The sequence below is a fragment of the Myotis nattereri genome, assembly GCF_964212035.1.
Source record: "Myotis nattereri genome assembly, chromosome: 16".
NCBI classification, from domain to species: Eukaryota; Metazoa; Chordata; class Mammalia; order Chiroptera; family Vespertilionidae; genus Myotis; species Myotis nattereri.
In genome coordinates, this window is record NC_138091.1 from 53,470,988 (window position 1) to 53,498,475 (window position 27,488).

The window sequence follows — 27,488 nt, forward strand, 5'->3', positions numbered from 1 at the left end:
GCCCCCCTTTCCCGGGTGTCCAGTTGACCAGCTGGAGGTGTACATTTATGCTCTGCTGGTTTCTTTCCGTTTTATTTCACAATCTCAACGACAAGCTAACAAAACGCATGCAGTGCTCGCTGTGTGCCCAGGTCAGCCTGGCCCGTCTTCTGGGGGATCGGGGGCTAAGGGAGGCGGGTGGGTGGCCCCTGGAGCCCAAGCACTGAGGAGGGCTCAGACAGGTCCTTTCCGCACCCCTCACCCGCTGCCCCGCAAGCAGTGGCTCGGTGTGGCCCGGTGCCAGGCCGGCCTAGCTGGCAGCGACTCCCCGGCGGAACAGTTGCCCTGTCCTCGGCCTTTGTCCGCAGCTGCAGCGTCTCCTCTTTCCTGCGAGGCCTCTGCTTCATTGTTTTCGGGGGTCAGGACCCACAGCCACTTGCATTATTGATGCTCATGCCCTAAGGCGGGAGGGGCGGGAGGGGGGTGGGGGGGTGAGGCTGTAGACCCCGCCAGAGCAGACCGGGTGGTGCAGGGCAGAGGGCTGAGGGAGTCCCCGCCAGCCAGATCCAAGGGGAGAGGAGGAGGCCACCGGGAAGCCCCTCTGCACCGGGCGCCATGGGCGGGAGAAAGGGCAAAGCGCCCCGGTGCCCCGAGGGACCCAAGAGGCCGGACTCCGGGGAGCAGGAGTCGGGGTCTGCCAGCGGGGACCGCCGACGGGGCCGTGGTGAGGCTCGGGGCTCCGGACCTGTCTCGGACCCCGCCACCGCGGGAGCCCCGGGGACCCCTGGCGGCCGCAGGAAGCCCACCGCACAGGGGAACGGCGGCTGCCCATGGCCAGGGGCTGGGCCTGCGCCAGCGGCTCCGGGGAGGCAAGGCAGTGCCAGGCGACGGGGACGCGGGCCCAGGGAGAGCCGTGAGCCCGGGGACGGTCGTGGGGGGCGCCTGGAGGACAGTCTCCCCCGAGGAGAAGGGAGAACAGGCGGGCACCGCCGCAGGAGGAAAGGAAAAGGGCGGGGACCCTCGGCGAGGCGGGGACGCCGAGCGCCTCGCAGCCCCGATGGGGACACGTCGGGCGGCGACCGGGGCAGCTCCTGCCCGGACAGCGAGGCCCGCGAGGACCAGGAAAGCGGCAGCCAGAGCGGCGGGACCCCGGGGCTGCGGCCCAACCCCGAGCAAACGAACGCGAGCTCGGGAGACACCGGAGCCGGGCCGGCGGCCGCGCTGGGCCAGGGCGCGCACCGGAGCAGCGACGGCAGGAGCAGCGACGAGCCCCACTCCGCGCCCCGAAGCCGGGGAGGGTCGTTGTGGACCGGGCCCCGGAGAGCGACGGCCGATTCCGGGTCAGACACGGACTGGAGGCGGGACGAGGCCGGACCTGAACCGGGCCCGAGGGCAGCCCCAGGGTCAGGGAGCCGGGCCACGGAGGAGGCCGAGCCGCGCAGGGAGGCCACGGAGGAGGCCGAGCCGCGCAGGGAGGCCACGACCTCCGGCCCCCTCGAGGGCGGCCCCGCTGGCGTCCCCAAGAGCTCGCGGGCTTCTCGGGACACAAGCGACGACGAGGCGCGGCCAGAGGCTGAGCCCGGGGGAGCCGAGGCCTCGACGGCCAGGGCTCCGCGCCGCCAGGTCGGACAGGTGTCGGGGAAGGTGCAGGCGGCGGCGAGCGAGGGCGCAGCAGGGGGTGGAGGGGGAGAGGCGCCCGGAGACACAGCGCCGCTGGCCGCCCTCCTGGCGCTGCACCGGCTCCGCGCGAGGGCGCCCCCCGGGCCCGCTCCCCAGGCTGCGGGTCCCCGTCGCCCAAGCCTCAAGATAAGGCTGCTTCGCGTGGCCCAGGCCCTGGGCCTCCTGCGGTGGCTCTGGCGTCTGCTCGGGCTGCGGGGGAGCGGGGGGCAGGAGGCCGAGCGGCCCGCCGGCGAGGGGGCGGGGGCGGGCGAGGGGTCGGGGGCGGGCGCGGGGCCGGGGCGCGCGCGGGGGCTGCGGCGCCGTCTGGGGCTGCGCCTGGCGGGCGTGGTGGGGCTGCGGGGACGGCCGAGGGCTCCCCCTGGCGGCAGCCCGAGCTCCCCGCAGGTCGCGGAGAGCCCAGCCCCCCCGGACCCTTCGAAGAGCCAGGACCCGACTCCGGATCCCAAGTTCGCGGTCGTGTTCCCGAGGATCCACAGGGCGGGGAGGGCGTCGAGCAGCCGGAGCTCTGAGGACGCGTCCGAGGACGCCCCCTCCAGGGAGGCGCGCGTTTGGCCTTGTGCAGGGGCCGCAAGGGACAGTGAGGGGCGCTGGGAGAGTGGAGAACGGGAGGCGGGACCCCCGCGGGACGGGAGCGGCTCCAGCAGCGAAGCAGAGCCCGGGACCTTGGAAGCGGAGGCGCCGGTGCACTGGGCGCAGGACCCCGACGCCCGCGAGGACCCGGGGCCTGGCGCAGACGCGCTGCTGCCCCAACTCACCTTGGAGAAGCGCCCAGGGCCCTACCGGCCGCAGAGGGACCCCTGGGAGCCGGAGGACGAGGTGGAGGAGGCGCTGGAGAGGGACCTGGAGCTGAGCCTTGGGTCTGGCCTGGAGGAGCCGTCCCTCCCCGGTGCCGAGGGCAGGAACCCAGGGCCCCTCCTGGAAGACACCGAGGACCTGGCCCGGCTGCGGTGAGCGGGCGGTTCCGGACCCGCGCGGCCTGGGGCTCCGGGTTTCTCATCTCGCACCTCCTCGTTTTTATAACATGCGGAGGGGTCGCGCCTCCCTAACGGTGGCCAGGCTCAGGGGCAGGTGGGGGGCTGGCCAGCAGGTGTCCCTGCTTGGAACTTCCTTCTCTAACCCGCACAAAGCTTCCCTGTTTGCCAGGCCCCTTGGGTGGGAGCTTACCTAGCGGCCAGCCGTTAGGGATGGGCTCAGAGGGGCATGACGTGCCCAGTGTCTGCAGCCAGTGGCAGAATAACCTGGGGCCTCCTCTCTCCCCTCTCCTCCCCCTCCCTCCCCCCGCAGCCCGCTGTGTGACAGCTCCCTTCTGCTGTGCCTCAAGAAGAGGTTTCGCCTGGGCCGCATCTACGTATGGGGGTCCCCGAGGGGATGGAGGGCTGGGACTCCCTTCCCCCTGGGATCAGAGGGCCCTCCAGCACCCCAGAGCACCTCTTCTCTTCTCCTGCCTGGGCTGGGCGCCCAACCCTCTCTGGGGCCCTGCAGAGCAGGGCCGGGTCTGGGTGGGAAGCATCCGGCCCGTTCCATCTGCCTCCCCTGCCCCTCCATGTTCTGGTGAGAGCTTGTGCTTCCTTCCCCAGACCTTTGGGGGGCCCCTCCTGCTCGCTCTGAACCCCCGCTGGCCCCTGCCTGTCTTCTCGCCTGAGGTCCTGGCCAGCTACCACCCCAGGAAGGCCCCCAGTGCCACCCCGTGAGTGCCTTTCTCCACCAACCTTTGGTTCACCCCCTGGCGGCTGAGCCCTGCAGGTCCCGTTGACTGGGGTCCTGGGGAGGGTGGGCGCATCCTGCCTCCCCCTAGGAGGGCCCAGAGGCCCCTGCAGCCCGCTCACCGGCCCGCCGTCTTTCTCAGACACATCTTCGCCGTCGCGGCATCAGCCTACAGCCTGTGTCGGGGCTCGGGGCGGGACGCAGGCATTCTCCTCAGGTGAGGGGGGGCTCCCTGCCCGCTGAACCCCCGGCCACACTGAGGCTGGGACGGGTGGGTGAGGGCTCTGCTCCACCCGCGGCAGCTCCGGACTCGGGAGGGCTGCGCTCTGGCTGACGTCACCGCATGTGCCCCTTGAACGAGGCCGCGCAGGGACTGTTTCTGTTTGGTCCTCATGCCCCGGGACTGTCTGCATTTTGGCCACGTCCCCACTTCATCGGCTCAGTGGGGTCATGCGATGGGCCTCCCTCGCGCAGTGGGCACAGTGGCTCAGGGAAGACAGAAGCCGCCAAACAGATGGTGTGGTTCCTGAGCGGCCTGGAGCAGGAGCAGACGAGGGACGGAGGATGTCAGGTGGCGGCAGCTGGCCATTTCCCGGGACCACCCTCCTCCTTTGGGCCGGGAGGGGGGCTTCGGGTCCCTGGCTTCTCCTCGGGGACAGCCCGGTCCCCATGCACGGAGTGCCCGCAGCTGGGAGGCCTGACCAGGGGGCTCACGGCCCTTCTGGGGTGACTTGAATGCCCTTCCCCATCAGCTGGACGCCGTGCTGCCCTGGCTCGGCAGCTTTGGCCACGCCAAGACAGTCCTCAATGCCAACGCCAGCCGCTTCGGCCAGGTCCTATGTCTCCGCCTGCAGCAGTAAGTGAGGGGGGTCCAGGTGGGCACAGGGGCCACGCACCACCAGCTCCCTGGGAGCCTGAGGCTGCTGCCCATGGTGGGTCCCATTCTGAGCAGGGGCCCTGGGTTGCGTGCACCCTGGGCACCCCCACCCAGCGTCCTGTGCCCACAGCGGGGTCATCGTGGGAGCTTCTGTGTCACATTATCTGCTTGAGACCTCGAGGGTGGTGTTTCAGGTAAGACCCGCCCTGCAGCTCGCCCTTTCCAGCTCCCAGCGTGGGAAAGAGGGAGGGGCCACTGTGGGGGGGGGAGGGCGGTGGTCCTTAGGCCTCCAGGCCTGCCTTCCCCAGGACTTGTCCTTGCTGCCCTGGGGCACAGGACCAGGCCACTGTCCCCCTAAGCTAGGCCTTCTCCCCCGAGGCCCAGGCTGAGCGGAGCTTCCATGTTTTCTACGAGCTGCTGGTGGGGCTGGACCCCACGGAACGGGAGCAGCTGTCCCTGCAGGAACCAGAGACCTACTACTACCTCAACCAGGTGGGGGCCAGGTCCACACAGTGCAGGCGGCAGGGCCTGCCCAGGGAGGGGGCTTGGTGGGGGGTCTGAGGAGGAGCTGGGGCAGAGCAAGGCTGGGGGCCAGGCCCTGCTGCCACCCTGCTGCGCTCTGCAGGGCCGGGCCTGCAGGCTCCAGGGCAAGGAGGATGCCCAGGACTTCGCAGGACTGGTGAAGGCCCTGCAGGCGCTGGGCTTGTGCCCCGAGGAGTTGGCCGCAGTCTGGGCCGTGCTGGCTACCATCCTGCAGCTGGGCAACATCTGCTTCTCCTCATCAGAGGTGGGCTCCCCTGAGGCGCCGGGCCCATGTGGCTTGTTTGCATAATCAGGGCAGCAGCATCGATGCCCAAGCGTGTGTGTCTGTGTGTGTGTGTGTGTGTGTGTGTGTGTGTGTGTGAGACTGCACCGCCCTGGGCCAGCCTCGGGCCTCCCAGCTGCCCTGGAAAGCAGGCAGACCCCCACCGTCCAGATGGGCATCTGTGCCGCTGCCACCCCCAGGAAGCACACCTGGTACTCCCTGAGCAGCTAAGTACCAGGCGCTGTGTGAACTGCTGTACATCTATTTTCTAAGTCGGTTCTCAGGACAGCCCTGGAACATAAGTGTGCCGCGCCAGCTCGGCCATGGGTGAACCTGAGGGGGGGCCGTGAAGGATTAGAAAAGACAGACAAGAGAATAAAGCTGGGGCTCGGCGGGACGCTGCCTTCTCTGATGGAGAGACAGCGCCACAGCTTGGCCGAGTCGTTATTTTATAGCCAGATTCCACGAGGCAAAGTAAAGGCGCGGTCAAGATGTTTACAACGTTCTAGTGGGTTTCGAATCTACTCGATTACATGCACCTGATCAAGCTTTGTTTACTTGCTACACCTCCCGAGCCCATACCATTCAGCCAGTGGGAGCTGCTCTCCACAATATAAGGGGTGTTTCCCCTTTTGCAGTAAGACAGTAGCGGTTCAGACAGGAAAGAGGCTTGTGAGGCGGGCCAGCTAGTGAAGAGGTGAAGTCAGGACTCGCACTCAGGGCCCTTGGACTGTAGAGCGGGCTCCTGCGGCCCAGACCCACCCATGTACCTTTGGGTAACGGGGCGGCTGCCGTGCAGAGCAAGGCCCGGCCTCCGCCCTGTGGGACATGGCCACTGCCCAAGCAGAGCGCTCCCTGCTCCCTCCTCCTCTGCCCAGAGGGAGTCCCAGGAGGTGGCTGCCGTGTCCAGCTGGGCCGAGATCCACACCGCAGCCCGGCTGCTGCGGGTGCCGCCCGAGCGCCTGGAGGGGGCTGTCACCAGATGCGTCACGGTGAGCTCGAGGGTTCCAGAGAGGCATGGGCACGGCTGGACCACCTGATGGCTGGCTGAGTGCCCATGTGGGCCTCGGCCTGACATGCCACGTGCACACCCTCTGCCCCCAGGAGACGCCCTACGGCCCGGCCTCAAGATCCCTGCCCCTGGAGAGGGCCATTGATGCCAGGTGCCCTGGGGGCAAGAGAGAGCCATAGCCTCGCCGGGCACGCTGCTACACGCGGCTCACACCCCGTGCCCACAGGGACGCCCTGGCCACGGCCCTGTACTCGCGGCTCTTCGCCTGGCTCCTGAGGAGGACCAACACGCGGCTGGCCCCACCCGGGGAGGGAGGCAGCACGAACACCATCACTGTCGTGGACATCTATGGTTTTGAGGTCACCCCTGGCGGTGGGGCCCAGGGCAGGGTGCCCACTTCATCCTGATTATTTCTGGGGGCCCCAGCAGCGCCAGCTTCCCTGGGAGGGGCACTGGTGAACTACTGGCCTGCCGGGCCCGAAGAGGGTTCGTGAGTCAGCCGCACACTCCGTAGGGGCAGCCATTCTGCCCTGCTCGGTCCAGGCCTGACGTCACCTCTAGGGCAGCGGGAGATAAAGGCCCCAGGAAGGGGCAGCCTGCGGCCTCACCTCCCATGCACCAAGGGCCCTCCAGTCACCCTGACTTCCACAAGCTCTCCACCCCTTTCCAGGGGATCCTGCCTCCTCAGGGCAGGGAGGAGGGGCTATAACAAGAGGCAGCCCCAGCCCGTTCACTGCCCGCCCTCCAGTGTGTCCTTGGTGACCATGACAAGTGTGTGTGCCCGTGTGCATGTGTGCTCTTGTGTGTTTTAGAGCGTGTCAACACCCTCTGTTCAAAGCTACCAGAAGTGGGGGCTCTGCTGGGGGGCACACAGGAAGCAGTCTGTAATCCCTACAGGAGGAATATCGGAAGGCTTCTTGGAGGCGGCAGCCTGGAGCCCTGCTTATGAGGATGTGGGATTCTGATAGCCAGCAAGCTAGGTCGTAGGCAAAGGAGTCGTCCAGACCACAGGGTGTCTGTGGCTCATGCTGAGGCTGAGGGCAGGGTGTGGAATCCTAGAGGGAGGCCTGACTGTGTGGCCTTTGCGCTTGACCCTGTAGGATGCACCATTAGCCCTGGGGCACCGCTCCTCCCTGAATGCTGGGGAGAATGCAGGCAGCCCTGTGGGAGGGGGATCCCTGTGTGCCCACCCCCCACCCCTGCCCAGTGCCCTCATCTCAGGTGGGTGCCCACCTCACTGCCCACGTGCCCCCAGGCACTGCGGGTGAACGGCCTAGAGCAACTGTGCAACAACCTTGCCAGCGAGCGCCTGCAGCTCTTCTCCAGCCAGATGCTGCTGGCCCAGGAGGAGGTGAGGGGCACTCAGAACACAGGCCATCTCTGCTTCAGGGCGGGCACTGCCCTGGGAGCTCTACCCCAACGCCCGCTTGCCATGGGCTGTCTCAGTCCTCCTGAGCCTGTTTTCTCAGCTGTAAAATGGGAAGGCCACCCCTGCTCTGGCTCAGATGAGGTCGCCCATGAATGTGGGTGGGCTCCACAAACGGCCAAGTGCTGGCTGTTCCCAGGAGGAGTGTCGGCGAGAGTCGCTGCCCTGGGTGCCCATCCCCCAGCCTCCGAGGGAATCCTGCCTGGACCTCCTGGTAGAACAGCCCCAGAGCCTCCTGCGTATCCTGGATGCCCAGACATGGCTGTCCCAGGTGAGCCCCCTGTGGCAGGACAAGGAGGGGGGAGCAATAAGCTGATGGGGTCCAGAGACCCTGCTCACACACCTTCCGTGCAGCTTGGGAAGGCAGTGGCCAAACGGGGTTCAAACCCTGTGCTGGGTGACCTTGAGCAAGAGGTCTGACCTCTCTGAGGTTCCTCAGTCCTAGCTGCAGAAGGAGGCCATCATGCCTGAGGGGCACGGAGGAGGGGACTGAGCAGGGCTCCTGGGAAGTGAGCAAATACTGTACTGCCTTCCACCCCCCCCCCCGACCTCAGCTCCCTGCTGCTCTCAGATTGCCTTCCTTGTAATTGATAGCACTTGTGTCCATGGCAATTCCGTTGTATATTTACTCACTGACCCTCCTGAGAGAGACTGGGCCCTCCTCGAAGGGTTTCAGCCCTGTCTCAGCGCCTGGCACATGGTTAAGGGGGCACTAAATATTAAATGCATGAATATCTGTGACAGGAATTGTGCTAGGGATAAAAAGGTGAGCAAAAATAACCCAGCCCCTCCCTTAGAGTCTGCAGTGTAGCAGGAAAGAAGTGTTAACACACACGCAGAGCACACACACGCATACGTTAAGCCACGCCTGCATGGCTCGGTGCATGGATGTGCAGGGCCACGAGAGCACGTGTGCAGCTTGGGCCTCCTCTGGCATGTGAGGCCGTTTAAGCTAAATACACCACGACCCCGCATATAAGGTGACGCCTTCCCATTTTCCCATTTCATTAGAGGCTGAAAATAATGATGAAAAACAATGATAAAGTACTCGAACGTGATATTTCATTGATCAATATCATCTTAATATAAAAGTATTAATATGTAGGCCTGGCCGGTGTGGCACGGTTGGAGCGTCATTCTGTACACCAAAAGGTCACGGGTTCAACCCCCAGTCAGGGCACACACCCAGGTTGCAGATTCAGTCCCCAGTCAGGGTGCGTAGGGAAGGCAACCAGTGGATTTTTCTCTCACATCAATGTTTCTCTCTCCGTCTCCTTTCCTCTCTGAAATCAATTAAAAAAAAAAAAAAAAAAAAAAAGGACTGGTGTAGAAACACCTGCAGCTGTGCGTGCCCGCAGGCGTGGCCTGCACCTGTCTTAAGGTCCCCGCACCTTTAAAGTGATCGGTGTTTATTGACGGGGCGGTTTCCGTGTGTGAGGAGCTGTGTCTCTCAAACAGCACTTTGTTGTCCAAACAGTCCCTGGGAGCAAGAGAGGCGCCCTTCGCAGGGGCTCAGATTCGCAGCGTGGCCACCTCGGTTCACTGTGGCACCTGGGCACGGGGCAGGGAAGCCGGGCCTGAGGGAGCCATCTCTCTCGTCAGGCCACCGACCACACCTTCCTGCAGAAGTGCCACTATCACCATGGTGATCACCCATGCTACGCCAAGCCCCAGCTGCCCCTTCCTATCTTCACCGTGCGACACTACGCAGGGACCGTCACCTACCAGGTATGGGGGTGGGGGGATCAGGGAGGGCACTGGGTCCCTGGTGTTTCCTTTCCGAGCTGAGCCACCTGACAGACAGGTGACAGGAGTGGGGGAGGGGAGGCCCCTTCCAAGGCTTGGCCGTCTTTGTTGTAGAAGAAAAAACACAAACTACCCCAGAGCTAACCCGGACAAGAAACAAAAGGAGCATGTCAACTATAGCTCCAAAACAGCCACATCAGAGAGAGACACGTGGCGATTGAATAAAGAAAATATAAAACTCTATTGAAGTCACAAAAGATTTAAAAATGGAGGTACAGCCCTAACCAGTTTGGCTCAGTGGATAGAGCGTCAGCCTGCAGACTCAAGGGTCCCAGGTTCGATTCCGGTCAAGAGCATGTACCTTGGCTGTGGGCACATCCCCAGTAGGGGGTGTGCAGGAGGCAGCTGATCGATGTTTCTCTCTCATTGATGTTTCTAACTCTCTATCCCTCTCCCTTCCTCTCTGTAAAAAATCAATAAAAAAAAATTAAAAAAAAATGGAGGGACAGCTTGGCTGGTGTGGCTCAGTAGTTGAATGTCAACCTATGAACCCGGAGGCCATGGTTCGATTCCCAGTCAGGGCACAAGCTGGTTGCAGGCTGGTTGTAGGGGGCATGTAAAAGGCAGCCAATCAATGATTCTCTCTCATCATTGATGTTTCTCTCTCTCTCTCTCCCTTCCTCTCTAGAATAAAAAATAAATAAAACATGGAGGGACAAAAAAAAGAATAAAAAATATATATAAATGGAGGGACAGACCATGTTCATTTTGGGGAGCCTTAATATTGTCCATTCTTTCCCATTTGATCGATAAAAGTAGTGCAATTCCAGACAATACCCCCTTGGGAGGAGGAGGAATGGGTTTTGATGAAATTATTCTAAAGTATCATCTGGAAAAGAAATGCATGAGAATAGCCAAGAAAATATTGAAAAGCAAAAGGTTATGGAGGAATTTGTTCTAACAGATATTAAAACGTATTTCCACGCTCCAGTAATTAAAAGAGTGTGGTGCTCACAAGAAACAGAGCCACCCATGGGACAGAATTCAGAGCCCCAAACAGACCCCAGGGTGTAGAAAGGGGCCGGCACATGACCAAGGTGGCCTTAAAAATGTCGTAAACTATACATTACATACATTTTACCACCTTAACCATTTTTAAGGGTATGATTCAGTGGCTTTAAGTACATTCACATTATTGTGCAGCCATCACCATTGTCCACTTCCAGAATGTTTTTTTTTTTTAATTTCAGAGAGGAAGGGAGAGAGAGAGAGAAACATCAATGATGAGAGATCATTGATCAGCTGCCCCACGCTGGGGATTGAGCCCAAAACCCGGGCACGTGCCCTGAGCAGGAATTAAACCATGACCTCCTGGTTCATAGGTCAGCGCTCAACCACTGAGCCACCCTGGTTGGGCTCCAGAAGCTTTTCATCGTCCCAAACAGAAACTCTGTACCCATTAAACACACTAACTCCCCATCCCCGTCCCCCCAGCCCCTGCTAATCAGACTTTGTCTATAAAGTTGCCTATACTAGGTATCTCATACAAATGGAATCAACACACACACACACACACCCCTTTCGTGTCTCACTTATCACACTAAGCATGTTTCCAGGGCTCATCCACATTGCAGCATGTGTCGGTCACCTTCCTTCTATGGCGGAATGAGATTGCATTGTGTGCACAGACAGCCCTTTGTCTACCTTTCATCTGAGTGTGGACACTTGAGTTGCTTCTACCGTTTAGGCTGTGGTGACGAATGCCTCTGTGAACAAGGTGTGCAAGTATCTGTTCGGTCTCTACCTAGAATTAGAACGGCTGGATCTTAGGGATGTTCTCTGTGTAGATGTTTGAGGAGCCGCCAAATGGTTTTTCCTCAGCCGCTGCGCCGTTTTATGCTCCCACCAGTGTGGAGGAGGGTCCGGTTTCCCTCCATCCTTGCCAAAACGTGTTATTTTCCATTTAAAACAGTCATAGCCATCCTGCTGGGTGTGGCACTGGATCTCACTGTGGTCTTATTTGCGTTTCCGTAGTGACCAGTGAGTGAGGTTGAGGGCCTTCCCATGCGCGCCCGGGCTGTTGGCACAGCTTCGGAGAAATGTCCGCTCGAGGCCTTTGCCCGTTTTTTGAATCGAGTTGCCTTTTTCTTGTTGAGTTGTAGGAGCTCTGGATAGTAATCCCTTACCTGCTCTGCAGTATTTCCTCCCATTCTGGGGGTTGCCTCTTTGCTCTCTAAACAGTAGTTTTTGATGCACAAAAGTTTCTAATTGTGCTGAAATCGAATTGAACTCCTTTTTTCTTTTGGTGTCTGTGCCTCTGGTGTTATGTTCGGGAAGTCATTGCCAAGCCCAGTGTCAAGACGCTTTCTCCCTGTTTTCTTAGCGTTTTACATTCCGGGTCTTCCATTAGGCCTTTGATCCATCCGTTTGGAGTTACCTTTTGTGCCTGGTGTGAGATAAGAGTCCGGTTTTATTGTTTTGTGTGTGGGTTTCCGGTGTTCCCAGCACAGCCGCCTGAAGAGACAAAGGCGGCCTTTAACTCCGAGGGGAGAGGAAGGATATTCGGCAAAGGGACCGGCCTCCACACCTTGGCTTCCCCCCTTCCCCACCTTGTCTTTTGCAGGTTCACAAATTTTTAAACAGAAACCGGGACCACCTTGACCCTGCGGTGGTAGAAATGCTTGCCCAGAGCCAGCTCCAGGTGCCCCTGCCAGTCTCCGGCCCTGCGCCTCCGCACTCTGCCCCTCATTCTGCCCTTCTTGCCCGGACACTCTTGCTCAAGGGGCTTGCCCTCAAGGCCCTGGCACCTGGGGCCACGGCCTGAGCTGGCCAGGGTCTGGATGCTGTGGGCTGGTCCACCCTGGCTCCCCCGGGGTGGGGGCAGGCTGGGCTATGGACAAGCCTCCTCTCTCCCCACAGCTGGTGGGCAGCCTGTTCCAGGAAGCAGAGCCCCAGGGCGGGGGAGGGCAAGGCAAGCCCACCCTGGCCTCTCGATTCCAGCAGTCCCTGGGGGACCTCCTAGCCAGGCTGGGCAGGTGAGAGCAGTGCCCCCAAACCAGTGGCAGGGAGTTGGATGGGAGCCTGATCTGTACCTCAGTGACCCCCCTCCACCCATCAGGAGCCGTATCTACTTCATCCAGTGCCTCAACCCCAACCCCGGGAAGGTGAGCTCCCCTGGCACCTGGCCCAGAGCCCTCCCCACTGCCCTGCCCTCCTCCCCTCTCCCCCTCCATGTGCCCTGCCCTCCTCCCCTCCCCCCCTCCATGTGCCCTGCCCTGCATTTCCCGAAGCTGAAGCCCCTGACTCCACCTCTTACTGGCTCTGTCCCACGGCCACAGCTTCCCAGCCTCTTTGATGTGGGACACGTGGCCGAGCAGCTGCGCCAGGCAGGCGTCCTGGAGGCCGTTTATGCCCGCAGTGCCCACTTCCCTGTGCGCCTGCCCTTCCAGACCTTCCTGGCCAGGTGGGGCTCCAGGATGGCGGCAACCAGGGGCCCATGCACTTCAGGGATAGGACACACGAGAAAGGCCCCCCAGAGTGACTGGTCCTCCTGTGTGGGGAGCCCGAACTCAGGCCCTGGTCCCAGAACTCAGTCCCTGGTCGGGCACCATTTGTTACGGCCAAAGGGCCTGCTCGGGCGCCACTTGTTATGGTCAAAGGTGATCCTGAGTGGGGAGGGGGGGCGGTGAAAGGATTGAGAAAAGACAGACCAGAGAATGAAAGCTGGGTCTCGGTGGTGGGATGCTGCTCCCTGATGAGGAGACAGCGCCCGCGCCCACGAGGCAAAGTAGGGGCGTGATCACGTTGTTTACAGCAATCTCGTGAGCTCCAACCCTACTCAACTACATGCACCTGAACTCTAGCACAAGGCACGCGGGGCCACGTGTTTGGACCATAGGTTCAAGCTCACAACCACAGCCGCTGGCTATAATTGTGCTGGGGGGGCCCTGCCCTCCAGCTGGGACTTGCACGTGGCCATGAGAGGACCCTGTCCTTTCATTAGTCCGAGGCTTGAGCCTGGCCAAACGCTGTAGCCGCGCCCCACACTCCTGGGGTTCCTTCCCGGTGGAGGTGACCGCCTTCCCAGGAACCTCGGGCCTGGCATCCGACCCTTCCTCTTTCGTTCTTCTCTCCCTCCATCTCTCTCTCCTTTCACTATTCACTGTCCATCCTCCCCTCCATGCCTCCGGGAGGTCACTGCCCCTCCTCCATTCAGCAAAACGCTCCTAGGTGCCTAGCACATAGTAGGTGCTTTCCCAATCATTGTCGAATGACTTAGCGACTGAATGGACACCTGGAGGCTCGGGTGCCCAACAGCTGTGGCGGGAGGTTTATGCTGTGCTTGCTCCAGCCTTGGCTCTGTCCTCCCGGCAGGTTCCGGACCCTGGGGACCGGGGAGCAGAGAGAGCCCTCTGACCGGGAGAGGTGTGGCGCCATCCTGAGCCAGGTGTTGGGGCCTGAGTCGCCCCTCTGTCACCTTGGAACCACCCAGGTGGGGGTGTGTGCCAAGGGGCAGGCCTGGCTAGAAGGGGGAGGAGGATTTGGGGACAAACCCAGGGTTTGGTGGTCCTTCTGGGTGGTCGGGAGATGGGCTGGGGCTGGGTGGCAGGTGTCCTGGGCACCCCGGGCTGGAAGGGAGGAGGCACCCACGCTGGCCTGCTCCAGCCCACACCTCTGCCCCCAGGTCCTGCTGCAGGAGCCGGGCTGGCAGCAGCTGGAGCAGCACTGGGCCCAGCGGCGCGCCCAGGCCCTGCTCATCCTGCACCGTGGGCTGCGGGCCTGCATCTCCCGCCAGCGCCTCCGCCTCCTGCCGCGGATGCAGGCTCGTGTGCGGGGGCTCCAGGCCAGGTCTGCAGGGGTGGGGCGGGCCCCTGGGCCTTTTCAAGGTGGTGGGGCAGGTTGGGGAGACATAAGGCCTCAAGGCCTGCCCAGTGCCCCATCCCAGCAGCACTGGACTCTCCTTACAGCATCCCCGCCCATAGCCATAATCTCTGCTTGAAGACCCCAGTCACAGGACACTCACGATCCGTCCAGGCCGCCCAGCCTGCAGTCTTGACTCCTTGAGTGTCCTGTTTTCTAGTCTGTTCGTCACTGTGCAGCAAGAATGACCTTTTAAAAGCATGAGTCGGCCCTCGCTGGTTTGGCTCAGTGCCTAGAAGAGTCATGGGTTCAATTCCGGTCAAGGGCACGTACCTCAGTTGCAGGCTCAATCCCCGGCCCTGGTCGGGGTGCGGGAGGCACCCAATCCTGTCTCTCTCACATCCATGTTTCTCTCTCTCTGTCTCTCCCCCTCCCTTCCACTCTCTCTCAAAATAATAAACAAATAAACAAACAAATAAACAAATAAAGGCACGAGTCTGACTTAGGCCAGACTTTCACACTCCAGGCTCTGGGTTTCCTAGCCCTACGCTTCTCCCTCCCCCTTCTCACCTAATAAACTCCCAGCGCTCCTCCATCCAACAGCTCTTGATGGACCTTCTCCATCCACCCAGCCGGATGCTGGCAGCACAGAGGTGAAGGCCGGGAAGGTGCCTCCCAGGCTAGCTGGGGGGTCAGAGGCAGAGGGTAAAACCAGCGCCGGTCACCCCAAAGGTGATTGCTGAAGCGCTGAGGACAGCTGAGGGCGGGGACTCCAGGGAGCCTGCGGAGAGGGGGCACCCGTCACCACTACCTATTTCCAGGACGTTTCCATCCCCAACAGAAACTACCCACTCAGCAATAGCTCCCCCTCTCCCTGGCCTCCAGCCCTGGTCACCGCCCGCCTACTTCTGCATCTATGAACTGCCTGTTCTAGACCCTTCGTCAAAGTCAGCCCCTACAGCTATCTTCTCTGTCTGGCTTATTGCACTAAGCGTGACGCTCGCAGGTTCATCCGCATCGTCACATGGATCAGGACTTCGTTTCTTCTTTACGGCTGAGCAACGTTCCCTCGTGTGGACGGACCACATCGCGTTTGTCCACGCATCCTTGGGGCTCATTCGGGTGGTTCCCACCTTTTGGCTGCTGTGGATGATGCTTCAGTGAACATGAGCGTGCAAGTGTGTGTTCAAGTCTCTGCTTCCAAGTCCTTTGGGTCCGTCTGAGGAGTGGAATTGCTGTGTCACGTGGTAACTCCATGCTTAGCTTTGTGAGGAGCCGCCAAACTGTTCTTACAGAGTGGCTGCCTTACCTTATGTTCCCACCAGCGGTATAAGAGGGTTCCAGTTTCCCTACTTGCCAATACTTATTTTCCTTTAAAAATAATAATAATTGCAGCCCTCCCAGGGGGTGTGAACTGGCCTCTCACTGTGGTTTTGGTTTGCATTTCCCTGAGACTAATGATGTTGAGCTCTTTTCATGTGCTTGTTGGCCATTTGTGTATCTTCTTTGGACAAATGTGTACTTAAGTCCTCTGCCTGCTTTTTAATTGGGTTATTTGTCTTTTTGTTGTTGAGTTTGGGGAATTATTTTTTATATATATATATTTTTTATTGATTTCAGAGAGGAAGGGAGAGGGAAAGAGAGAGAGATAGAAACATCTATGATGAGAAAGAATCATTGATTGGCTGCCTCTTGCACGCCCTACACTGGGGATCTCGAGCCTGCAACCCGAGCCTGTGCCCTGACTGGGAATCGATCTGTGACCTCTTGGTTCAGAGGTCGATGCTCAACCACTGAGCAACACTGGTCAGTTCTTACATTCTTGTCTTGGCGTGAAGGATTCAGGCACTGGGTGTAAGCTTGGGCTCCCCACCCCTTTCCCGGCCTCCAGGAAGCGGTACCTCCGGCGCCGGGCGGCCCTGGGACAGCTGAACACGGTGCTGCTGGCGGCCCGGCCCCTGCTCCGGAGGAGGCAGAGACTGCAGGTGAGGCGGCTGCGGCACTGGCAGCTCAGGTAGAAGCCAGGCATCTTGCTGGTGGAGTCCGACAGTGCCCACCCTCACAAGGCCCAGGCCTCAGGCCATTGCTGGCTGGGCTCCTCCCACTTCTGTCTGCCTGGCCAGGGTAGGCTGGGGCCTCGGGAAGCCATTTGCCGTCCTTCATCCCTGTCCCTGCCCCAGGCCCCTGTCCCCTCCCTGCCCAAAGTGTCTTCCGATCCCCTCCAGCCCTCCTGGGGCCCACCTGCTCCCCTCTCTCGTCTGATGACTCGTAGTTGAGGCCATAAAGCAGCTCAAAGGTCAGTACCCACGTACTGCGCCCTCCCTGGCCCCTCCCTGGCTGGACTTTCCCCCCTGAGACCATTCCTTCCTGTCTCCCTGCCCTCCTACCCTCTCCTCACTGCCCTGACAGCCGGGCAGGGCCGCCCACTGAGGCTGGTGAGGGCTCCGGGGACTGGGCGCAGGCAGCTGGCCCCTCTGGGTCTGTGCTTGCTCCTCTGTCTGTGTCGGGGCCTCCCGGGGCAGGCGAGGCGGCTGAACGGCCTCGCTGGGGAGGGGCTGCTGGGAGGCTCCAGGTGGCTCCTCTCGGGACATCGGCTCCACCTGCATCTCCCCTGACAGCTTGGGCACTGGTGTGGCTGGCACGGCGGCGGGTCCTCCGAGAGCGGGCCAAGCATGGTAGGTGGTGGAAGCTGGAGGGTGTTGCTGGGCTATGGACCTGATGAAGCTGGCACGGCTGAGGGCGCATGTGGCTGTGTGGGTCCTGTCCCTCAGGGGCATGTGTCGTGCCCCTGAAAAGAGGCCTGGGTGCCCTCGCTGTTCCTCTGAGGGCCCCTGGCCCTGTGTGTGCGCCCAGGGTCTTCGGAGGGAGGTCATAGACCTGGGGAAGGACGGACCCCGGGTGCCCGGCCCTTCCCCACACGGGTCAATGCCCCTCCGGCAGGAGCTGGCGCGCCTGGAGATCCCGGCCGAGCTGGCCGTGCTGCTGAGGGAAGAGGAAGGTGAGTCCTGCTTGATGGGCGTCCCTCTTCCCATGACCCCTCCCAGCCCCTCAGTTGTGTGAGAGGGTCCGTCCCTGTGGTCCCTCCCTCTGCGGCTCCCGGCCCCCGGAGCTCCTGGTCCAGCTCCCTCTGCACGGGGCCGGGGTGATGGTGAGGGCTGGCGGCGGCACCAGAGCCGGGCGCCTGACCTGGGCACCTCTGACCCCAGGCCGTCAGCACACGCTGGCCCAGAGCATCACTGAGACCAAGCCCCCGGAGGTTCCTGCTCGGCCCAGCCTGACCCTGCCGCCGGACATCGACCAGTTCCCCTTCTCCACCTTCATCTCCACCGGCTTCCAGGTGGGCCCCCCAGGCCGCAGCTCTCGCTGGCCGGAGCCCACAGGTCCCGGGTGGTAGCCCCTACCAGGCAGCGGCTGTCTATTCCTGTCCCCACCCCGCCTCCTCCCTCTCCCAGCCTGGGCCTGTGGACACAGCTGCCTTCCTCGGAAAATATTCATTGAACCTAATGACTCACTCTCCCGTGTTGTTCACTCTGAAGCCACGCCTGTTACACCTGGGCCGGGCCCTGCCGCCGCCGCCGTGTGTTAAAGCGTGTGTGACGGCCGGGGACGCTGTCCCGGCTGCAGGGTGCGATTCAAAACTGCGCACAGAACAGAATCTCAATGTGTAGAGACAACAGCGGGGGCGGGGATGGCTGTGTTTGTGCCGAGAACTAGGAAGTAGGACTCGAGAGAGAGGCCAAGACACCAACTGGCCGTGCCGGGCGGTGGAATGCGAGGGCTGGTCTTTATCCTTTACCCTTTCCCAGGGTTTCTGAGTTTCCCGCGTGCATGGGCATCAATTTTGTAATCAGAACAAGCAGTTAAGCCTCATTTAAAAAACATATTTTTATTGATTTCAGAGAGGAAGGGAGGGTGTGAGAGAGAGAGAAACATCAATGATGAGAGGGAATCGCTGATGGTCTGCCTCCTGCCCGCCCCACCCTGGGGATCGAGCCCACAAGCCAGGCCTGCGCCCTGATCGGAATCAGACCATGACCTCCCGGCTCTTAGGTCGATGCTCAACCACATTGGCCAGGCTAAACTGCATTTTATTATTTTTTTTATCTTTAATTTCTTTATTGGTTAAGGTATTACAAATGTGTCCTCATCCCCCCATTAACCCCCAACCTCCCCCCGCCCCACTCATGCTCTCATCCCCCTGTTGTCCATGTCCATTGGTTTGGCTTACATGCATGCATACAAGTCCTTTGGTTGATCTCTCCCCCTTACCCCCTCCCTCCCCTACTTTCCCTCTGGGGATTGATAGTCTGATCGCTGTTTCTCTGTCTTTGGGTCTGTCCCTGTTCATCAGTCTATGTTGTTCTCTATAATCCACAAATGAGTGAGATCATGTGGTGTTTATCTTTCTCTGACTGGCTTATTTCACTTAGCATAATGCTCTCCAGTTCCATCCACGCTGTTGCAAAAGGCAAGAGTTCCTTCTTTTTTACCACAGCGTAGTATTCCATCGTGTAGATGTACCACAGTTTTCTAATCCACTCATCTGCTGATGGGCACTTGGGCTGTTTCCAAATCTTAGCTATGGTGAATTGTGCTGCTATGAACATAGGGGTGCATATATCCTTTCTGACTGGTGTTCTAAGCTGCATTTTAATGAGGGTTTTCCACGCCAGTCCTTCCTCCTCCCTCCCCCAGAGCGCTGCTCCCTGGGCTCCCCGCGCCGTCTCCAGCAGGTCAGCAAGGCCAGCTGCTCAGGCGCTGGGTCGCCCTCCTTCCTTGCAGGAGCCATCTCTGCCCGCTCCTGGGCAGCTGCTGGACAAGCCGCTGACCCGGCTGGACGGCGAGAACCCTCAGCACGCCCTGGATATCAACAAGGTGGTGAGTGACACACCAGGGAGGGGACAGGGCAGGCCTGCTCCTCCGTGCGGGCTGGGACCACGGAGCCCCACATGCCCTGCCCTCGCCTGGCCCCGCAGATGCTGCGGCTCCTGGGGGAGGAGTCCCTGCCGTCCTGGCAGGAGCAGACCATGGGCACCTACCTGGTGAGGCAGGGGCAGCGCCGGCCGGGACTGCGAGACGAGCTCTTCAGCCAGCTCGTGGCCCAGCTGTGGCACAACCCCAACGAGCAGCAGAGCCAGCGCGGCTGGGCCCTCATGGCCATCCTGCTCAGCGCCTTCCCCCCGGCGCCCGCCCTGCAGAAGCCGCTGCTCAAGTAAGAGGCCTGGCACGTGGAGTCCCAGGACCAGGGGGCTCAGGTGGAGGCCGGTGGGGGGTCAGCGGCCGCCCCACCCCCACAGCCTAGGGCTGTCCCCACAGGTTTGTGTCAGACCACGCCCCCAGCGGCATGGCAGCGCTGTGCCAGCACAAGCTGCTGGTGGCCCTGGAGCAGACACGGCTGGCCCCTGAGACCACACGTGCCCACCCCCCCACTCAGCTCGAGTGGACGGCCGGACGGCGCCGAGGACGCATGGTGCTGGACGTCTTCACGCTCAATGGTGATGCCGCCTACAGTGGAGCCAGCCTGCCCCTCATGCTCCCTGGACCCCCTCCCTGCTTCACCCCAACATCCTGCTCTCCTTCCTGTCCTGCTTTTGGGCCCCCTTGGGGACAGCAGCCCCTTCCCGCCGGGGCGAAGGCCGCCGTCTCTCACTCTCGGTCCCCACCCCGGCCCGCAGACGAGTGCTTCTCGGCAGAGGTGGAGTCCTGGACTACAGGGGAGCAGTTTGCCGGGTGGATTCTGCAGAGCAGGTGCGGGGGCCTGGGATGGAGGGTGCAGCCAGCACTGAACGTGGTCCCGTCCTCCCAGCCCACTCTCCCACCAAGCACCTCCTGCAGCTGCCCCAGCCCAGGGCCAAAGCCTGTGCCCCGCAAGGGGGGGAAGGGGCGGGGCAAGTGGGCAGGGTCCAGACGAGATAGGCGACAGGAGTGGAGATGACACCTACGGGCCGGGTTCCAATTAAATAGGTGAATGAGTACACGTGTGCGTCAGAGCCGACGAGTAAGTGGAAGGGTTGTGAGTTGCAACCTGTCCGTGCAATCTGGAGCCTTCACCCAGGGTCCTGTCCCCTCCGCAGCCCTCACCCTTGGCCCCCCTCAGGCCCTGGCCCTTCCGGGATGGTCACCTGCCCGGCTGACCACACCCCTAATGCACACCTCTGTCCCATCCAGAGGCCTGGAGGGGCCCCCCCGTGGCTGGTCCGTGTCACTGCACTCCGGGGACTCCTGGGAGGACTTGGCTGGCTGTGACTTCGTGCTGGACCTGATCGGCCAGACCGAGGACCTGGGGGACCCTGCGGATCCCCACAGCTACCCCATTGCCCCCCGAAGCTTGTAGGTGCCGCCCCAGCACCCCTGTCCCCGCCTGCTCCTGTCCCTACCCTGACCCCACAGCCACTGTATCACACCTGGTGGTTACAGGGGCTGCCACTGACCCAGTCTCCCTGCCTCCGACCCCTGCAAGCCTCTTCCCCCTCCATTGGGACACCCCCCTCAGCAGCTTCTACACCTGGCCTCAGCCCGGCACTGCCCTAGCCAGGTGCCCGCTCAGTTGGGCCCACTATCTCCCGCAGAGCCGAGGACATCCCCCCTGCCCCCGGCGTCCAGGCCCCCTCACTGTACCCAGGTCCCCCTCCAGGCCCAGCCCCGACACTCCCTGGCAGGGGCCACACAGGTAAGGCTGGGAGTGGGCACACTGAGGCTGGTAGAGATGGGAATGGGGGTGTAGGGAGCCCACGCCCCAGGCGGTGACACTGCCCCTCCTCTGGCTCCACAGGGGAACCCCGGGCCTCAGGGAACCTGGATAGCTACCTGGACCACATCTTCGAGCCAGTCCTCTCCCCAGGCCTCAGCGTGAGTGTCCTGCACACATACCCCACCCCACCCCTGCCCCTACCCCACTGGGGCCTCTGCTGCCCCTCCCATCTCTCCCAGGGCTCTAGCTCTGACCTTATGACCTGTGACCTTTGTCCCTTCAGGATCTGGAGCAAGCCAGGGCTCTGAGCAGCCGCATGAAGGGAGGGGGCGGCATCGGGCCCATGCAGCAAGGAAGCTACCCTACGGGTGAGTGGGGCGTGGAGCAGCACAGGCGCGCATGGCCTAGGACCATGGATCTGGGGTTAAAGCCCCAGCCGGCACCCTGAGCCTGAACGCGTTGCCTGGAGCTGGAAGGAGTGGGCCATGGGCCCAGCTAGGGACCAACCTGGGAGGGCCCTGTCCCCTCAGTGTACCCAGGGATGATGCAGATGCCTGGATACCAGCCAGCTATGATGCCTGCACCCATGCCCATGATGCCAGCAATGGGCACAGTCCCTGCCATGCCAGGTAAGGCTGGGCTGGGACACCGGGTCCCTTCTCAGGTAGGGACTGGAGGAGGGAGGGTCTTGCCAGAGGCTCAGAGGGCACAGCGGGCAAAGGGTTTCCATCTTGGCCCCAGTGCTCACCTGCCCCGCCCATCTGCCACCCTGCAGCCATGATGGTGCCACCACAGCCGCAGCCACAGCCCCTGCTCCCCAGCGTGGACGCCAGGCAGCTGGCAGCCCAGCAGCAGAACTTCATCAATCAGCAGGCGCTGCTCCTGGTGAGGGTGGGCAGGGCCCCCGGGTGGCCTGGCAGGGCCAGGCCTGTGGGCAGGGCCAGGCCAGCTCTAACCTGGCCCACCGCTCCTCCCCCTCAGGCCCAGCAGATGACCGCCCAGGCCATGTCCCTGACCCTAGAGCAGCAGACTCAGCAGCGCCAGCGCCAGGCCCAGGCCACGTCAGCCATTGCCCCGAAGCCCAAGAAGCCCCCGGCCCCCCGGGAGGAGCCGGAGCCGGAGCCGGAGCCGGTGGGTGTCTGCCTGAGGGTGAGGAGTGGAGACCGCAGAGGCCATCCCGGATGGGGCAGCCGGCTCCAGGGCTGCAGGGATGAAAGACAGGGCAGGGGCGTGGGAAGATGCAGAAAAGATGCCGTCGGGCCCCAGTCCCAGGATTTGAGGGGTTCACTGTGAGAGGGGCAGCTTGGCTGGCAGTGCTGTTCCCTCACTTCCCCTTCCTGCCAGGAGACCCCCCAGGAGACCCCCCAGGAGACCCCACAGGAGACCTCACAGGACGAGGAGGAGAGGCTGAGGAGCTTCCAGCAGAAACGGAACTATTTCCAGAAGATGGGTGAGGGGACTTGGGTGGCAGGCCCAGCCTGGCCAGGGGACAGCGGGTGCACTCTATCCCCTGAGTCTGATGTGGCCGGCCCAGGGGCACGGATGGGCTGGCCAGGTGGAGGGTGACAGGGCCATCTGGGCACTTACAGGGCAGCAGCAGATCAAGATGAAGATGGTGAAGCCTCCGGCCAAGGTGCAGATCCCCCGAGGGGAGGAGCAGGAAGAGGAGGAACCCAGTGCAGGTGGCAGGGAGATGGGGGGCAGCGGGATGCAGGGGGTGGGGGGCGCGCCTGGCTCTGCGGTTTTGCACAGGGTCTCACCTGTTTCCTCCTCGGCAGTGCCATCTCCTCCTCCCGCCCAGGGAGTGAAGAAGCCACTGACACCAGGTGGGGCCAAAGCTGTGCGGAAGGCGGAGGCTGAGCTGGCCCAGAAGGCGGAGCCTGATCGTGGTCCCAGGCAGGCGCAGGGCAGAGATGCGGTGCCCAAACCAGAACCCCCGAAGCTGCCCAGCAGGGAGATCCGTAACATCATCCGCATGTACCAGAGCCGCCCAGGCCCCGTGCCCGTGCCGGTGCAGCCATCCAGGTGGGCCCGGGGCCTGCCAGCGCTGCCCACTCCGCAGGGAGAAACCTGCGGGCTCCTGACCCTTTCCTTCTCTCAGGAGGCCCCCCCAAAATTTCCTGAAGAAAAACAACCCTAAGGACGAGGCTCTGGCTAAGCTGGGGATCAGCGGAGCCCAGTCGCCCTCCTTGGTGAGGCCCGTCCCTTCCCATCCAGGGCACGGCTGCTCTGCTTAGGAGCCCGCGGCTCTCAGGGGTCTGCATGGCCTTCTCCCCAGACACAGCTTGTGTCGTGTGTGCTCTCTGTGCCCCCACAGGCGCTGTGCCCAGAGAAGGGTCCTCCGCCAGCTGTGGCCCCTCGACCCAAGGCCGCACCGCGGATCCGGACCTCCAACTCCATCCGGGAGAAGCAGGGGCCCCTTCAGCAGCTGTTTGGCCAGAAGCCACCCACTGCCCAGGCACCCCCACCTCCACCCGCGCCCCCACTGCCTCCACCCGGGGACCCGGGGACCCCTTCAGCTGAGCCCCGCGGTAAGGAACCCCACCACCCCATGAGCTGGGCTTCCTTGGCCGAGAGGGGTGGAGGGGGGCAGGATCCCCAACAGCCTGGGGGTGCTCATGGCTGGGGTCAGCTGCTCTGGCTTCTGGACTTTGGAGCCCCAGCTTCCGCGTTCCCGCCCAGGGCAGGGCCCGGTACCCCTGGGACCTGTCTGGCACCAAGGGACTGGCACACTCAGGGTGATGTCCTCGATGCAGAGCTGACAGCTCTGTCAGAAATTTAATGGCCCTGTTGACGTGGTCAAGGACCCTGGGGAAAGCCTGAGGCCCAACATGGGACTAGGGGCGTGGCGCGGGGGCGGGGGCGTGGCGCGGGGGCGGGGGCGTGGCGAAGCTGAGGGACGGGGAGGAGGGGCGCGGCGGCGGGGGCGTGGCTAAGATGAGGGGCGGGGAGGAGGGGCGCGGCGGCGGGGGCGTGGCGAAGCTGAGGGACGGGGAGGAGGGGCGCGGCGGCGGGAGCGTGGCGAAGCTGAGGGGCGGGGAGGAGGGGTGGGCGGGGCCGAGGCTGAGGGGCGTGGCGAGTCGGCGGGGGCGTGGCGAAGCCGAGGGACGGGGAGGAGGGGAGGGGAGGGGAGGGGAGGGGAGGGGAGGGGAGGGGAGGGGAGGGGCGGGGCGGGGCCGAGGGGTTGCGGCTGGGCAGCGGGGTGCGGTGGGGCGTCATGGCGTGGCGAGGGGTGGGTCTCCCAGGGGCCGGGGCGGCGAGGGCCTTCTCGCCCTGAGCCTGTCATTCTGGCTCTGGCCGCTCCTCACCTGGTGCTCCCGGCACCTCCTCTGCCAGGCTCTCTGGGGTCCATGGGAGATCAGGGGGTGAGCACCCAGCTACTCGTGCCCTCTGGCAGCGTGTGCTTCTCCTACACCAGTGCACCCTGGAGGCTGTTCCTACGCAAGGAGGTGGGCATGAGGGCTGGGGAGGGGGTGGCAGGCTGTGCGGGAACCCGCTGGGGAACCCCAGTATCTGCTCCCCACACACAAACACGGGGAGCTGCCGCCCCACGACCACTTCGGGGGATTTTCTGTCTGGCCTGGAAGGCAGAGACGGGGGTCGGGGATGAAGGGGAGCGGGAAGGGGCTGCGCAGGACGCCATGCCCACCCTCGCTCTCCATGCCCTCCTCCAGGTCTTCTACCCCCGGGAGAACTTCAGCCACCCCTACAACCTCGGGCTCCTCTGTGAGCAGGTGAGAGCGCACCCACACCTGGGCGTTCCCGCCCGGGGGGGGGGTGGGGGCGGGGGGGGGGAGGGCAGGATAACAGCCAGCACCTGTGGGGCACTTGTGCGGGTCCAGCCCCGCCCCCTCTCTGAAGCCCTCACACCCCTGTGAGTAGGCACCGTTATTGGTCACGAGGATTAAGGGTAGTGTACACAGTGCCCAACAGGCTCCAGCACACAGTAGGTGCTCCTGGTGCTTGTTCCTTGGCCGCCTCTGGATGCTCCCAGGACCATGCCTGTCCCCCATCTCCATAGCCTCCCCCAAGTTCTGCTGCTTCAGGGAGGCTTACTTCCGCTGGCCGAGGAGCAGCTGGCACTCGGGGAGGCAGGCAGAGCTCCGGGTGGTGGGGCCCTGGACTTGGAATCCCCATGTTTCTCCTGCTCCGTCTCCGCCCTCGGGCCCTCCAGCTTCTCCTTGGTGTGTGATGCTTTCGTGGGGGGCTCTGGCCTCGGGCCCTGGTGGTGACCACCTGGCTCTGCCTCCAGATCCTGAGGGACACCTTTTCCGAGTCCTGCACCCGGATCTCCCAGGACGAGCGGTGCAGAATGAAAGACCTGCTGGGTATGGTCCAGGGACCCTGGAGTCAGGGAGCTGGGGTGCTGGGGGCCGGGCCTGCGCGGAGGGAGAGAGCAGACTCTGGGGTTCGCTCTGTGGGGAGCCTCAGGACAGGCTGGGGCCGTCCCTGCCCGCAGGAGACCTGGAGGTGGGCCTGGACTCACTCGGCACCACTGAGGACAGTGTCAAGAAGCGCATTGTGGTGGCCGCTCGGGACAACTGGGCCAATTACTTCTCCCGCATCTTCCCCGTCTCGGTGAGTGAGGTGGGGGTAGGGCTGGGGGTGACAGCACCCAGTCTGGACCCCGGCACACGGCCAGGGCCTTCTGCAGCAGGGATGGGAGTAGGGGGTGAAGTGGGGTGGGCTCCAGAGGAAACATAAAGGCCTCCTGGGTGGTGGGGGGGACCCAGCAGCCTTTCTGTGACCCCCTTCTGGGCAGGGCGAGAGTGGCAGCAACGTGCAGCTGCTGGGCGTGTCGCACCGGGGGCTGAGACTGCTCAAGCTGGCCCGTGGCGCCGGCGTCGGCCTCCAACAGCTGAAGACTCTCTGCTCCTACAGGTGGGGCTGGGCCGGTAGGGGGCTGGAGGTGGTGAGGTGGCCCCCAGCTCATGCCCCCACCCTGTGCACAGCTTTGCTGAGGTGCTGGGCGTGGAGTGCCGGGGGGGCTCCACCCTGGAGCTGACACTGAAGAGCGAGCAGTTGGTGCTGCACTCGGTCCGGGCAGGCGCCATCAAGGCCATGGTGGAGCTCTTCCTGAGTGAGCTCCAGAAGGCAAGCGCGGGCCGGGAGGGGCCGGGAGGGGCCGGGAGGGGCCGAGAGGGGCCGGGAGGGGCCGAGAGGGGCGGGCGGGGCCTCCGCTTACGCTCCAGGGTGCCCTGTCTGGGTTGGCTGGTCTCGGGGCTGTCAGCCAGGCTCCTCGAAGCTTCCTGGGTTGGGGCTGGGCCCCTGGAACTCTGGGGTGCTGAGGTGGGAATGGGCCAGTGGAGGGCGAGCAGGTCGGGCGGCAGGACAGGGGCCACCCTCCCACCCTCCCACCCTCCCACCCTCCTGCCTGCAGGACTCTGGCTATGTCGTCGCCTTGCGAAGCTACATCACCGATGACCGCAGCCTCCTCCGCTTCCACCGCGGGGACCTCATCAAGCTGCTGCCGGCCATCGATCTGGAGCCAGGTCTCTCCAGGGGCCAGCAGGGCGCTGGCGAGGGAGGGTGGCACGGGGGGCGGGGGGGTGTTGGGGAGAAGACTCTGAGGACAGAGGGGCAGGTGGGTAAGACGCTGTCCCTGTGTGCCCTCCAGGCTGGCAGTTTGGCTCTGCCGGCGGCCGCTCCGGACTCTTTCCTGTGGACGTGGTGCAGCCAGCGGCTGCCCCGGACTTTTCCTTCTCGCTGCTGCGCGGAGAGCCAGGCCTGGCTCCGCGGGAGAGGGGGTTGGAGGTGAGGAAGTAGGAGTTGAGGAAGGAAAGGGCTCGATTGCCCCAGAGCAGTGAGGCTCGCCCGCCACCCTCTCCACCCTCTCCCAGCGCCTGCCTCGCCTCTGCACCAGGACTGTGAGCTCCCCCGGGCGGGGCTGTGCTGTCTGTCCCTCGCGTGTCCCTGGCGGTGCTTAGTCTGGTGCTGCCCTAGAAGACGCTCAATAAAAAGCTCTTGACTCTCCTGACTGGTGGTGTGCTCACTGCAGCTGCTCCCCTGCTCCCCTAGGCGGGCCGGGCGGGGCTGGGGCAGGGTCTGCGGACCGGCCAGGTCTCAGGGTGGCACCAGGTCTCCTGTGCTCCCAGGGCCCCGCCAGACCTTCGAGCCAGGCACACGGTGACAACTCGGAGGCCAGCGGCCTGCCCTTCTACGAGGTTCCTGCCTCTCTGTCCATTGTCTCCCACAACTACACCATGCAGGACTTTGCCCTGAAATACTTCCGGAAGCCCCAGACCTTGTGAGTGCCCTGGCCCACCCTGGCCCACTCTACCCGTCTGTCCTCAGCTTCTGTGAAGGGGGCTCCCTGCTCGGGGCGACCAGGCCACAGCCTGGGAAGGGGCGGAAGGGCCGAGCAAGCAGGGCTGTGCTCTCTCTGCCCCTCAGGCTGGCCCAGGCAGGTGGAGATGCTCAGAAGGCCATGGCCAGCCTGGTGCAGTACACCAAGGTAGGGGGGCTGGAGGGGGAGTCGGGCCAGTGGACCTGCCCCCTGGGTCCCACAGGCCCCAGACCCACAGCCCCGCCTCTTTGCCTGCAGGCCCCCATCCAGGAGTCGCTCATCAGCCTCAGTGATGAGGACACGAACAGGCAGGCTGTGGAGAGCTTCCAGGGTGAGTGGCCAGCCTGGGCCCCATGCCTGTGGTTCCTTGGACCTAAGCACCCTTGGGTTGTGTAGATTCTGGGCCGGAAGGCAGTGGCGGT

The 27,488-nt window shown here is 63.0% G+C and overlaps 1 protein-coding gene across 1 annotated transcript in view; it reads left to right on the forward strand.

Moving 5' to 3' along the window:
* Positions 1 to 594: 594 nt before the first annotated feature.
* Positions 595 to 27,488, forward strand: part of MYO15B (myosin XVB) — a gene marked incomplete at its 5' end in the record, with an annotated part of 31,318 nt that continues 4,424 nt past the window's right edge. The window contains 52 exons of the mRNA XM_081108988.1: positions 595 to 1,888; positions 1,949 to 2,606; positions 2,944 to 3,007; positions 3,237 to 3,346; positions 3,506 to 3,580; positions 3,838 to 3,934; positions 4,116 to 4,219; positions 4,371 to 4,434; positions 4,619 to 4,732; positions 4,866 to 5,027; positions 5,924 to 6,037; positions 6,150 to 6,208; positions 6,284 to 6,416; positions 7,313 to 7,408; positions 7,623 to 7,754; positions 9,086 to 9,211; positions 11,853 to 11,930; positions 12,149 to 12,264; positions 12,348 to 12,393; positions 12,568 to 12,692; positions 13,604 to 13,721; positions 13,914 to 14,077; positions 15,981 to 16,074; positions 16,943 to 17,087; positions 17,296 to 17,426; positions 18,872 to 18,967; positions 19,066 to 19,301; positions 19,406 to 19,584; positions 19,765 to 19,837; positions 20,258 to 20,419; positions 20,659 to 20,759; positions 20,862 to 20,938; positions 21,064 to 21,148; positions 21,311 to 21,409; positions 21,556 to 21,665; positions 21,762 to 21,929; positions 22,125 to 22,230; positions 22,370 to 22,462; positions 22,559 to 22,805; positions 22,885 to 22,972; positions 23,098 to 23,311; positions 24,117 to 24,229; positions 24,455 to 24,514; positions 25,033 to 25,108; positions 25,240 to 25,358; positions 25,543 to 25,661; positions 25,733 to 25,874; positions 26,161 to 26,272; positions 26,398 to 26,534; positions 26,876 to 27,027; positions 27,174 to 27,234; positions 27,325 to 27,397. Coding sequence (XP_080965114.1) covers positions 595 to 1,888; positions 1,949 to 2,606; positions 2,944 to 3,007; positions 3,237 to 3,346; positions 3,506 to 3,580; positions 3,838 to 3,934; positions 4,116 to 4,219; positions 4,371 to 4,434; positions 4,619 to 4,732; positions 4,866 to 5,027; positions 5,924 to 6,037; positions 6,150 to 6,208; positions 6,284 to 6,416; positions 7,313 to 7,408; positions 7,623 to 7,754; positions 9,086 to 9,211; positions 11,853 to 11,930; positions 12,149 to 12,264; positions 12,348 to 12,393; positions 12,568 to 12,692; positions 13,604 to 13,721; positions 13,914 to 14,077; positions 15,981 to 16,074; positions 16,943 to 17,087; positions 17,296 to 17,426; positions 18,872 to 18,967; positions 19,066 to 19,301; positions 19,406 to 19,584; positions 19,765 to 19,837; positions 20,258 to 20,419; positions 20,659 to 20,759; positions 20,862 to 20,938; positions 21,064 to 21,148; positions 21,311 to 21,409; positions 21,556 to 21,665; positions 21,762 to 21,929; positions 22,125 to 22,230; positions 22,370 to 22,462; positions 22,559 to 22,805; positions 22,885 to 22,972; positions 23,098 to 23,311; positions 24,117 to 24,229; positions 24,455 to 24,514; positions 25,033 to 25,108; positions 25,240 to 25,358; positions 25,543 to 25,661; positions 25,733 to 25,874; positions 26,161 to 26,272; positions 26,398 to 26,534; positions 26,876 to 27,027; positions 27,174 to 27,234; positions 27,325 to 27,397 — 7,717 coding nt within the window. The remainder of the gene's footprint in view (positions 1,889 to 1,948; positions 2,607 to 2,943; positions 3,008 to 3,236; positions 3,347 to 3,505; positions 3,581 to 3,837; positions 3,935 to 4,115; positions 4,220 to 4,370; positions 4,435 to 4,618; positions 4,733 to 4,865; positions 5,028 to 5,923; positions 6,038 to 6,149; positions 6,209 to 6,283; positions 6,417 to 7,312; positions 7,409 to 7,622; positions 7,755 to 9,085; positions 9,212 to 11,852; positions 11,931 to 12,148; positions 12,265 to 12,347; positions 12,394 to 12,567; positions 12,693 to 13,603; positions 13,722 to 13,913; positions 14,078 to 15,980; positions 16,075 to 16,942; positions 17,088 to 17,295; positions 17,427 to 18,871; positions 18,968 to 19,065; positions 19,302 to 19,405; positions 19,585 to 19,764; positions 19,838 to 20,257; positions 20,420 to 20,658; positions 20,760 to 20,861; positions 20,939 to 21,063; positions 21,149 to 21,310; positions 21,410 to 21,555; positions 21,666 to 21,761; positions 21,930 to 22,124; positions 22,231 to 22,369; positions 22,463 to 22,558; positions 22,806 to 22,884; positions 22,973 to 23,097; positions 23,312 to 24,116; positions 24,230 to 24,454; positions 24,515 to 25,032; positions 25,109 to 25,239; positions 25,359 to 25,542; positions 25,662 to 25,732; positions 25,875 to 26,160; positions 26,273 to 26,397; positions 26,535 to 26,875; positions 27,028 to 27,173; positions 27,235 to 27,324; positions 27,398 to 27,488) is intronic.